General features: G+C 43.6%; 2 protein-coding genes across 2 annotated transcripts; one reads left to right on the plus strand and one right to left on the minus strand.

Moving 5' to 3' along the window:
• Positions 1 to 415: 415 nt before the first annotated feature.
• Positions 416 to 2857, minus strand: LOC146571456 (kinesin-like protein KIF1B). Its single transcript, XM_085281290.1, has 8 exons — positions 2810 to 2857; positions 2623 to 2707; positions 1777 to 1905; positions 1429 to 1676; positions 1034 to 1275; positions 877 to 948; positions 653 to 774; positions 416 to 559 (listed from the first exon to the last, which is right to left on the minus strand). Exons 4-6 carry the CDS (start codon positions 1570 to 1572, stop codon positions 933 to 935), a joined length of 402 nt encoding a protein of 133 aa, XP_085137416.1. The 5' UTR covers positions 1573 to 1676; positions 1777 to 1905; positions 2623 to 2707; positions 2810 to 2857; the 3' UTR covers positions 416 to 559; positions 653 to 774; positions 877 to 932.
• Positions 2858 to 6926: 4069 nt separating this feature from the next.
• LOC146571457 (glutathione synthetase-like) lies at positions 6927 to 11265 on the plus strand. Its single transcript, XM_085280672.1, has 4 exons — positions 6927 to 6946; positions 8465 to 8665; positions 8809 to 8890; positions 11128 to 11265. Exons 2-4 carry the CDS (start codon positions 8492 to 8494, stop codon positions 11145 to 11147), a joined length of 276 nt encoding a protein of 91 aa, XP_085136798.1. The 5' UTR covers positions 6927 to 6946; positions 8465 to 8491; the 3' UTR covers positions 11148 to 11265.
• Positions 11266 to 11292: the final 27 nt, after the last annotated feature.

Consider the following 11292-nt stretch of genomic DNA (forward strand, 5'->3'; position numbering starts at 1 on the left):
TCTTCAAATGTTCAATAAAAACATGTATGCTAATTCATAACGAAGAAAGCTTTGTAATGAAGACTGTCATTTCCAAAACACTGCCCCCCCCCCGGCCGGCAAACAACCACAAAATGCTTCCCCCATGAGTTAGAGCGAGGCTCCACGAAGCTTAGAAAACCCTTCTTGGACACAACAGATCTGAAAAGAAGGGATTTTATTCATTTATTTATTTATTAAGCGAGCGCTTGTTTTTCTGAGGAAGAAGCAGAGTTGGTTTGTTTCCAGCTGAAATCATCCAGGCTCAGGAATTTGAATCGATCCACATCATTTCTGCTTGAACTAGAGAACATGAGTATCGACTTACATTTGGTCTGTGAGACACATGTCATAGTGACAGTATTTGGGTTAATATGGCATTAATCACCCTGGTCGCATTTCTTCAATATCAGGCACAAAGTTCAGGAACTCGTTCTTTGCAGCCCGCGCAAGGTAGGAGGTCTCCAGAGTGGGAACCATCGGGAAGTTTTCATAGTCTGAGCAGGAGGGACTGGAGGCACGTGAGCTGTTCTTAGGGGCCCTTTAACACAAATCACACCAAGTTAGAATCAAATAGATAACCTGTCAATAACCGTTTGCAGATCGAGGTCAATGTTCCTAAAAATATGTTTACTTCTGGCCCATTGAGCCTCAGCGGGAGTCCGACAGAGAGGGGCAGGTAGAGGAAGGGGTGAGGGTGGCACTGCTGAAGCTCGTCACGGATGGATCATGTCCGGTCGGTGAGATGAGAGAAAGCTGAAGTGAAACAACAGCAGGACGAGGTAGACGTTAATATATCAACTCCCTGATGTGACACAGAAAGGCTATTTTTTTAAATTTATTTGTATTATTTCTCACCTTGCAGTCACTGATGCTGTTCACCAGCTGGTTGTATTCACTATTGAAGGTGTGTGTCAGAAGGCGCAGGCACTACAACACAACAGGAACAAGACCGATCAGCTCCAAGCAGAGAAGGCAGCAACAAGAACGCCCACTAAGCCGACGTTTTTCTCACCTTGGTGGCCAGCTCCTTCTCACGATCCACCAGCTCTCGATGTCGGCGGAATCGTAGCCGCTGCTCTCGCTCGGCCTGATGGCGCTTTCAAAGGTGGTGCTGGAGATCTGCGAGGAGACGGAGGTGGACGTGGACAGAGTGCTGGAGCTCACGCTGGGGGACAGAGACTCACTCAGGGACTTGGTGGTGGGAGCTGTTCCCACGGGAGCCGCCTCTCCCAGAAGGTGACGGGTCTTTTCCACCTGGAAAAAAGATGGGGGCGAATGTGAGGTGGAGAGAAGAGGGGAGGGTTAAACTTTTTAGAATAGCACTTTGGTCTTCGAGTTGAAAAGTCATTTTTCCCTCTACGATATTAAACAGAGATTTATTTCTTTATGAATCTTTTAAGGCCCCACCTCCTGCAGCTGCTCCATCTTCTCTAGCTCCCACTGGTGCTCTAGGATGAGGATATCTCCTCTGGGCCTCCAGCCAGCGAGGCTCTCCTCTCCACGCACGTAAGCCACTGATGTGTCCAGGAGCTTCCTCCTCCTCCTCTGCATCCCTGCTCAGGACATGAGCCCTCATGTTTCATGGCCGCTCACCTGGGCTTCCAGTGTCAGACGTCTTACACAAGCTCAGCTCGTAGATCCCAGTCACTCGGTTGCTATAATGAAGCAGAAGTTATGAAGAAGGAAACTTTGTAACAGGGCAGATATCTTTGATTGTGAAACAGAGATGGCCACAGTACAGCAGCCCAGATTTACCAGTCAGGAGTTTTGGAGTATCCAGTCCCAAAGAGGTTCTTGAGAGAACGGGGTGGGGAAATCTTGGCGTCTCGGGAGTAAAAGACCGTGCAGTTTGGTGATAATGGCAGGCTGGATGCAATGATCCAACTGCAGAGAGGCGATAAAGGGTGTGTGTTAGACACGATGACATCAAGAGACTTAAAAACACGTACAAACAGGTACAACACGGCGGAGCAGCGGCTGACAAAGCAAAGGAAAGGAACCCAGGGCAGCACAGAGTTGGGCACGAGGGACTTTACTGTTGAACACCACAATCTCAGTCTATAGTGAGAAACAGCTGAGGGGGAAAACGTCTGAGTGTTACAGAGGATATACATAGCACTGTGGTTCAGTGTCACACAATCACAAACAAATACAGAAAAGTACTAAAAAGGGTGTTGCCTCCAAAGATCGCTTTTACTGGTTTGGAGCTTAGGAGGCTTAATAACGACAGGCATGAATGAAGACAGATCAGAACAGCTGTTTTATCACAGCATCCAGTACCAACACAATCTGAATCGCAGCTGAATGTCTAAAATATCAAATGTCATTTTTTGGTCCATCAGCTACAGCATGAACTGCTTAAAGTGAGAAGCAGCCTAAAGCCCGACAGATTCATCTTTCCAGACTGAAAATATCTCAGAGTGAACCAAGTGTTGCGTTTTCAGTGTGATCTCACAAAGTCAAATCCCTTTAATGATGTTCTGTCCTGTCTTCCTCTATCAAAAGCACACAAACACTATAAAACATTGTTTCTGTGCTTTGGGGTTTTTGTTTACTACAGAGAGGTAAAGCACGACTAGACCCTAAAGGTAGGCTGCTCACCTACAACCACCTCATGAACATCTTTCCAATGGAGCTCGCTGCCCTTCTCGTGGATGAGGGTCACTCTGATCCTCCGCTGGATCTCCTGCAGCAAACATAACAGGAGCTCAGGATCACAGTGAGCACAGCTAGAGCAACATTACACTTTAAAAGAAGATATTCAACTGTGTACAAAGGAAGCAGTTACCACTGTGTGAGTAGCTCAAGTAGTAGCTCGTGGCTCAAGAGTTGGGAGTTCGCCTTGTAATCGGAAGGTTGCCGGTTCGAGCCCCGGCTTGGACAGTCCCGGTCGTTGTGTCCTTGGGCAAGACACTTCACCCGTTGCCTACTGGGGGTGGTCAGAGGGCCCGGTGGCGCCAGTGTCCGGCAGCCTCGCCTCTGTCAGTGCGCCCCAGGGTGGCTGTGGCTACATTGTAGCTTGCCATCACCAGTGTGTGAATGGGTGGACGACAGGTTGTGTAAAGCGCTTTGGGGTCCTTAGGGACTAGAAAAGCGCTATACAAATACAGGCCATTTACCATTTACCATTAATAAGAAAACAACATATGCACCAATCCTGTACCTGGTGCAGCAGGTAGGTACCATGACAGGGCAGGCCTCCACTGTGATCCACGATGGCTGGGATGTACCTGTGCATGGAGGGAGGAGGTGACACAACATCCCAACTTATAATATTCTTCGTGGAGATAATTTTTATGGTTCCTTTAAAGCTTGTGCGTGAATATAACACTCATCACACACATTTGGTGATGGTGTTCAACTTGGTGGCTGCAACTGGCGCACGCACACACACACACACACACACACACACACACACACACACACAAGCTCAATGTTATCAAGCTGGAATTTGTCTGAATTTAAGAGAAGATGAATAAAGGTGAGGAGTATTTTCTACATGCTTTGGGTGACTAAATGGAGGATGGATAGGTGATGTGAAAACACTACTGACCCTTTATACTGAGCCAATAGCTCACACACTTCTATTAAATCTGTCTAAAGAGCCAGTAATCACAGAGGATAGATACTGGAAACAAACTGAAATGTTAGGAGGAACTAAATCACACATTACAACACCAGTGGCAGCACCCTGCTGTCTCACACATCAGGTCCTCATGGTCCTGTTGAAACGGGCTAATCGCTAAAGCTCACAGTTGCATTCGTCTATACTCAATATGATCGAGAGGAATATTATTACACTTGAAAACTGCTCTATTCACGTCTTCTTTTGCTGTGAATGATATGTCAGCAAGGTGCAGCACTCATAACCACAGCAGAGCTTTACCGTGCTACCGCCTGCAGACACAGAGCACTATAAGAGCACAGCACGACTCTAATCACTACAGCACCAGCATCAAATGTCTGGCTCATTAGCTACAACAGAGTCCACTGTACCAACCATGATGCTTGGGGACAGTTAGCACAGGGTCACTGGCCACTGGGAGGAAGGGGAAGTGAGAGAGCTGGTCAGCCTCGTCCTCCAGACTGGCCACAGCAGAGGACGCCAGGGAGTTGGCGTGCTCGGACAGCGTGTCCAGCACTTTGCCGTTCACATAGCCGCTCACAAGCTAGCGGATCAACTCTATCTTACGGGTATAGTCTGGATGTGCGATATTGATGAACGGTGAGAGAGATGGAAGGAGAAAAGAAGAGGAAGGAGGACAGAGTTGGGTAGGAGGTTTATATAAATAAGAGATACATACATACATATCCAAAGGAGGTGAGAAATGACAAGGGAAAAAAAGTGGAAGGTCACATGAGGCATGCTTATGTAACAAAAAATCAACATAAAATTATTGATGGCAAAGAACACATTGAAGTGACATGGAAACACTCGCCTGGTTTGGACAGAGGCATGGGAATAGGATAGTACTTCCTGGATGCTGTTGGAGGACTCTTGACATAATAAAAATACCTTTTATCTATATATGCATATAGAATTAGCCAATGTGATTAGAATACAATCGTTTACAAAATCTGCTGCATTAAATATGAATTATCACTGCACGACTGGATCTGCTGTTTGACCCCCACCAACCTGGTCCCGTCCTGATATTCTAACTCTGTAATATGCAACTTCTGTCAGTGTCCTGATACTGGGAACTGAATTTCCCGGAGGAACCACCCGAGGGATTAATAAAGTTCTATCTAATCTACATCGACAACAGAAAAAGAAAATCTGCTGCTTGCAACAGCATTGTGTTAGAAGCATTTTTACTGGAGTGAATGCATTTAACTGTACTTGCATCATCTGTTAAAAGTACTTATATATTGCAATAAGACTGCAAAAAGCAAAGGGGACTGAATTCTATAGTATGTGGTATGTGTATAAGGTGACACATGTATGCAGTTTCCTGCCATAATGTAAACTTGGAATCATCACATATCTACAGGTATTTGTACTGAATGGAATGAGCTGTGGTGATTAAAAGCATTAGCAAAAGCATACTTACTAGTAGTGGCCTTTTCTTCTTAGGTCTGGATCTCGATGCCTCTGGGACTGAAGATCACAGCCAAGTCACCAGTTTCATAAACAATAAACAAACAAAAAGCAAATAAACAAAACACTTTCAGAGATCGCACAACTTTGGTTTTCATCTTCATATGATAATGTTCCTTGAATCAAATCTACCATACACACTCTACTACAGTGTATCAAACTAGTCTAAATACTTCCACAAACAATGACATACCCATCTTTGTCTTTTTGTGGCTTTCACCAAAAACTCTCCCCCTGCTGGATCCTGTGTTGACGTACGTGATTTTGGGAGAAAAACAAAAACAAAATCATTTTAAATGGTTACATTAAATGTAATAATATCAACATTCAATAGATTTGACTGTACATGTATCAAGTGGTGTAAAATACATGTTCCTTGATCCTTGGTCAGGGAACATAAATTACTGTTGTTTCAGCCATCAGGTACTCCTCTAAAATTCAGCCTGGACTCCAAATATAAAGCATACAATACATACAAACATACAAATGACCTTTGCTGGTCTTGTTGCCTGCGTGCTCCACTTGCCCCTCTGAAGTGCTCAGTGGGTCATCCTGTCCCTTGTTGAGCTCAATCTTCTCCATCACATTCCTCACTTCCTCCACCTGCGTGGTCCTCCCCTCCCGTGCCTCCATAATCGTTGCCTCCTCCTGGTTGTTGATCATTCAAGTTAGTTTACACAATGGGTCAAACTTTTAACTGCTTTACGCCTCCTGGTTTGTAGCAGACTAAGTATATACAGTGGCGTGTCTAGAAAATTTTTGTTGGGGGGGCCAGGTAGGGGCACAGATTTGGAGAAGGGTGGCAGATGTAATTGGCAGATAATGTTTAAAAAAAATTCTACCAACCGTTAACCATAATTAAATAACCCTGTAAACCTAATAACTGAATGTGCTTTTAACTCTTATTAGAATGAGATTTTAACCACTACGGTGCAAAGTTTTTAGATACTGCGTTGATAAAGTACAAGAGATACAATCAGTGCTTTGTCAGTGTTTACTCAGCATTCAAGGACAGCAATATTTGCATAGTATTTTTACTGACATATAGTGCACATATGTTTTGGGCAAAAACATTTTTTAATATTAAAATACGAACATTTGTAACAAATAATTGACAAATCAGCCAATTCCAATGTAAAACTTTATCTGCCTGTTAAAAAAAGAAGATAATCTTCTCACAAACTGGTGTTTGATTTTGAAAAAAGTGGGGAAACAACTGAAAAGACTAACATTTGAATGAAACCTGCCTCCCCTTCCCTCATCCACCTGCTGGCCTCTGTGGAAGCCCCGCCATAGCCACCACCAAACAACTGAGTTATTTTTACACATCGACCTGCATCTGGCCAATCCACCACCTCTCATTGTTCATGCAGTTACAAAAAAAAATAAAAAATAAGTCACCGGGCATATCCCCGGTATGCCCGATGGCCAGTCCAGCTATGTTAACCTGCAACCAAATCTGCAGCTCCATACAGCAATGTTACGACTTGCATTCACTTACACTCGGATATCTGAGCTTCACCGTGAAAACATAATCGGCAGTGGCGTGTCCAGCAGGGTGGCCTGGGGGGCACAGGCCACCCCCCAACCAGACTGGCCACCCCAGGTGCCACCCCAATGGCAAAACAATAAAATTCAATCAAATATCAAATGTCCGATTATGTTTTCACGGTGAAGCTCAGATATCCGAGTGTAAGTGAATGCAGCATCGGCTTCTGCGCTTTGTGCATCACGTTAGCAAAGGTAGGAGAGCCAAGCACGAAAGATGGCACCGCAGGAAACAATTTTTCGGTGAAAGAAAATGAGGCCAGAATAAATGTCCCGGTAAGTAATATTAAGTTTGTTGAGTTTAGTAAACTTCGGTGAAATTAGAATACCAAGGAAAAAATAACACTTGAAGAATTATTGCAGCCGTCGAATATTTCAGACAGTATGCTACTGAGGGGAGCTAACATAAGAGTTATGAGTTATAAGATATAATCCAAGTCGTAACATTGCTGTATGGAGCTGCAGATTTGGTTGCAGGTTAACATAGCTGGACTGGCCATCGGGCATACCGGGGATATGCCCGGTGACTTATTTTTTATTTTTTTTTGTAACTGCATGAACAATGAGAGGTGGTGGATTGGCCAGATGCAGGTCGATGTGTAAAAATAACTCAGTTGTTTGGTGGTGGCTATGGCGGGGCTTCCACAGAGGCCAGCAGGTGGATGAGGGAAGGGGAGGCAGGTTTCATTCAAATGTTAGTCTTTTCAGTTGTTTCCCCACTTTTTTCAAAATCAAACACCAGTTTGTGAGAAGATTATCTTCTTTTTTTAACAGGCAGATAAAGTTTTACATTGGAATTGGCTGATTTGTCAATTATTTGTTACAAATGTTCGTATTTTAATATTAAAAAATGTTTTTGCCCAAAACATATGTGCACTATATGTCAGTAAAAATACTATGCAAATATTGCTGTCCTTGAATGCTGAGTAAACACTGACAAAGCACTGATTGTATCTCTTGTACTTTATCAACGCAGTATCTAAAAACTTTGCACCGTAGTGGTTAAAATCTCATTCTAATAAGAGTTAAAAGCACATTCAGTTATTAGGTTTACAGGGTTATTTAATTATGGTTAACGGTTGGTAGAATTTTTTTTAAACATTATCTGCCAATTACATCTGCCACCCTTCTCCAAATCTGTGCCCCTACCTGGCCCCCCCAACAAAAATTTTCTAGACACGCCACTGATAATCGGACATTTGATATTTGATTGAATTTTATTGTTTTGCCTTTGGGGTGGCACCTGGGGTGGCCAGTCTGGTTGGGGGGGTGGCCTGTGCCCCCCCAGGCCACCCTGCTGGACACGCCACTGGCTGGCAGGAACAGGAAACAAGTGAAAGAAAACTGGCGAGCATCCTGGAAGGAAAACTTAATCGGACATAACAAGTTAAAACAGTTTGCAAGTTTCAAGCCAAACTGCTGAATCTACCGTCCAGCTTCTCCTTGATAGCGTGACTCTGTGTTGTTCTCCTTCATTCTTCTGTCTCTGTCTGTCAAATCTCAGCGTATTATAAACCAACTGTTGTCACCCTCTGCTGGTCAGTGTGCTGGCTGTTTTCTCGGGAATCTCAACCACAAGAAAGTTTATGCGAACGAAGCTAAAAAACCTGTGACAGTTTGTGAAACGTCATTAGCAGCAGTGAAATAAGATTCCAAAAGTTAGTGAAATGATAGAGGCTGTCTTATGCTGGAAAAATGCTTCTAGCACAAAGTGGCCCAATAAACTGAATTTTTTAATACAGAAATACATCTAATGATAAAAAGACAAGCAGAGAATTCATTGTCTATTTTCAGTTGCAGAGCTGGGATGCTCGTCTCCTCATGGAGCGCTTTCGAGCTGTGAAGTGTCCAGATATCAGCGCTCACCTGGCTGGTACCAAGAAGGTTCAGCAAGTGCTCCCCAGACCTGGAGTCCTGGACAGATTCTTCCCAGACCAGCCTCAAGCTGTGCAGCAGATCCGAGCGACATTGGCTGACCTCTACACTCTAGACATGGTGAGAAAAAGGGCACGGTTTTTTCATTGTTTGGAAAATTTGGCATTAGATAATCCTCACCTGGGTGTTGCTGTTCAGTGTAAGCAATATCGTTTGCATTTTATTCCTCTGATTTATTTCTCTGTGGTTGCGCTCGTCTACAGGGTCCAGAGAGGGACAAAACAGTATCAGTGGCCTTGTCAGCAGCAGAACAGTTTGTCTTGGAGTCTCAGCGAGAAGGAGGAGGTACAGCGGGGGGATAGAAGCATCTTTAAAAATGTTGAAAACTTCTGTTTATTGCTCACCATTTGTTAAACTAGGGAAGTTTAAGCAGTGCATGAGTGGATCTGCACACACATGCAGCATTTTCTTGCATTCCATGTATGAGCTAGCCTCAGTCAAAACAGTGACGACACATACATGACTGCCTGCTGTTTTGCATTACTGTATATCTACTGTGATTCATGCATGCTGTACTGTGACTGAGATAATAGTGTATATGAGACACACTTGACAACAACATTGATCAGGATGTGAAAAAGCTACCAGATACAAGTTGTCAGCAGGGCCCTATTTCAGGAAGCCGGTTTAGAGCTAAATCTGAGTAAGTATACCCTGAGTTAAAATTGCAGGTAGCAGGATGAACAAAACTTAATACATGATGTGGTGATATTTGAACTACTACTTAAATTTACATTTATTCTCACGGTTCCCAGGCGTGATTGGCTGTATAGATGGCACTCACATTCCAATCATTGCTCCTTCAGTAAATGAAGGAGACTATGTGAACAGGAAGTCTTTCCACAGCATTAATGTACAGGTACATAGTTCCCTGTAGCATTTCAAACTAACAAATTATTTCATTATAGTAATGGATGCTAATTTGTGTTCTCTGCACTGTGAAGATCACATGTGATGCTGCCAACATTATCACAAATGTGGAAGCCAAGTGGCCAGGCTCTGTGAGTGGTGGTGGTGGAGGACCCCCACCTGTTTTTCAGGCCTCCGCTTTTTTTCTGTTGGCTATAACGGGTCACATTTGAGCATACAGAGTAAGCAAATATGTACTTGTAATGTGCTCAGATAATTTCAATAAGTGCTTACAGAGGGGAAATTAATGTAGCCTCTAACTGCAATTGATTTATAGGACAAACAGACCAAGCACTATGGCTCATAATACAATTACACCTTACCTGTTTGGACTATATTTTTATATTTCATTTTTACTTGCTGCCAGGCACGTTTGGGGCCTGTTGGGTTGCACCTGCGCTCACATCACATCACAAAATAAAATGTATGAAATAAAAAATAAAATAAAATATAATAAAATAACATGTTAAATGGGTGGAAATCCCTAGATCAATGTTTAAATTAACACTCATGCATTGACTCTGTCGGCCATGTTTTGCCATGCATGCTCCCTTTCTTTTGCAGCTGAGGCTGTGTTACTTTTTTTCCGCAAAATTTGCATGTTATCACCCACCCCCGTGACATCACGCTCCAAAGCCCTATACTGCCATCAGAATTTCGGCCTCAAGCGCTGTAAGATACATTGACCGCGCCTTCTTTCCCTCCGTCTCCATGGTGACTCGCTTAATCTGTGCTCCACTAATCAGGGCTTTATGTATCCTCGTGCGCGCGCTTAACTTGGGGTTAAAGCAACTCCACGTTGATTGAACTAATTGTTATCAGCCTTTCTGAAACCGAATATTCCGAGTTGGACAGTTCGGGGTTACTCAACCCTGAGTATCGTTTTTCACTCTGAGTTTTCTAAACCGGCTTCCTGAAATAGGGCCCAGGTTATGGCTGACTAACCACCCTGCCTTACATCACTCTGGGTTAATACTGTAAAAAGCAATCATTAGTTTGTAATATCAGATCATTTGTTTTGATAAATACATAGTCCAGTATCAGGGTTCATATGAGCTATTTTAGCAGTAATTTTACACCTCCACTATGATAGTATTTAGCTGTTAATCATGTTAGCAAGGAAGCTCGGGTTTGTAATTCATTCATAATTTAGCCACGCTGCATGAATTTGGATGATACGATTTTTGAAAATGGCAGTTTCATTTATGGGGCGTTTATAAAATCGTATTTCTTAGGCTGGCTTTTAAGGAAGGAGAAAAGGTATGTATCAGTTGGCTGGGAAGAAAGATGGAGGTGGAAAGGATGTGCGAGCTATGGGACAAAGTTGCTGAGATTAGGTTAAAAAGAGGTGAGGATCAGTGAGCAGGAGTGTGGCTTTGTGCTGAAAAGAGCACAACAGATTGTCTGGAGAGAAGGTGAAGGAAAGTCAGCTGAAGCAAGACAGTTTGTGGAGTTTGTGTCGGACTGTATGTTATGCTGGGAGCCTGGGGATTAGTGGACTTTGATTCCAAGTTAATACTAGTTAGTGTTTCTCACTGGTTTTTGGGTGGTGGAGTAAAAGGGATTGGTTGGTGGCTGTTTCTAATGTTAGCCTTTTCTTGGTTTTCTTACAGGCAGGGTAAAGACATGGTGATGAATGAGTGTGTGGACCGTCTGCTGAGGACCAAGAGCTCAGGACAGTCAGACGGGGGCGTCGCAGCAGGAGTCACCATGCTCCACAATCCTCTGCTGTTCTGAGATGTCACACTCCTGCCTGCACATACAAACCACAGTGAAGT

This window comes from Mchenga conophoros, linkage group LG7 (assembly GCF_057382185.1).
Source record: "Mchenga conophoros isolate Kocher_MC1m ecotype Shallow Benthic linkage group LG7, M_conophoros_male_GT1.1, whole genome shotgun sequence".
NCBI lineage: Eukaryota > Metazoa > Chordata > Actinopteri > Cichliformes > Cichlidae > Mchenga > Mchenga conophoros.

What these genes read in the sequence shown, in the direction of transcription:
- LOC146571456 (XM_085281290.1), bottom strand. Translation starts at nt 1,572, where the DNA reads ATGCAGAGGAGGAGGAGGAAGCTCCTGGACACATCAGTGGCTTACGTG. An exon ending in AGATGGAGCAGCTGCAGGAG is followed by an intron (nt 1,276 to 1,428) that starts GTGGGGCCTTAA and finishes TCTTTTTTCCAG; the next exon opens with GTGGAAAAGACCCGTCACCT.
- LOC146571457 (XM_085280672.1), top strand. Translation starts at nt 8,492, where the DNA reads ATGGAGCGCTTTCGAGCTGTGAAGTGTCCAGATATCAGCGCTCACCTG. An exon ending in ACCTCTACACTCTAGACATG is followed by an intron (nt 8,666 to 8,808) that starts GTGAGAAAAAGG and finishes GCTCGTCTACAG; the next exon opens with GGTCCAGAGAGGGACAAAAC. An exon ending in GTCTCAGCGAGAAGGAGGAG is followed by an intron (nt 8,891 to 11,127) that starts GTACAGCGGGGG and finishes GTTTTCTTACAG; the next exon opens with GCAGGGTAAAGACATGGTGA.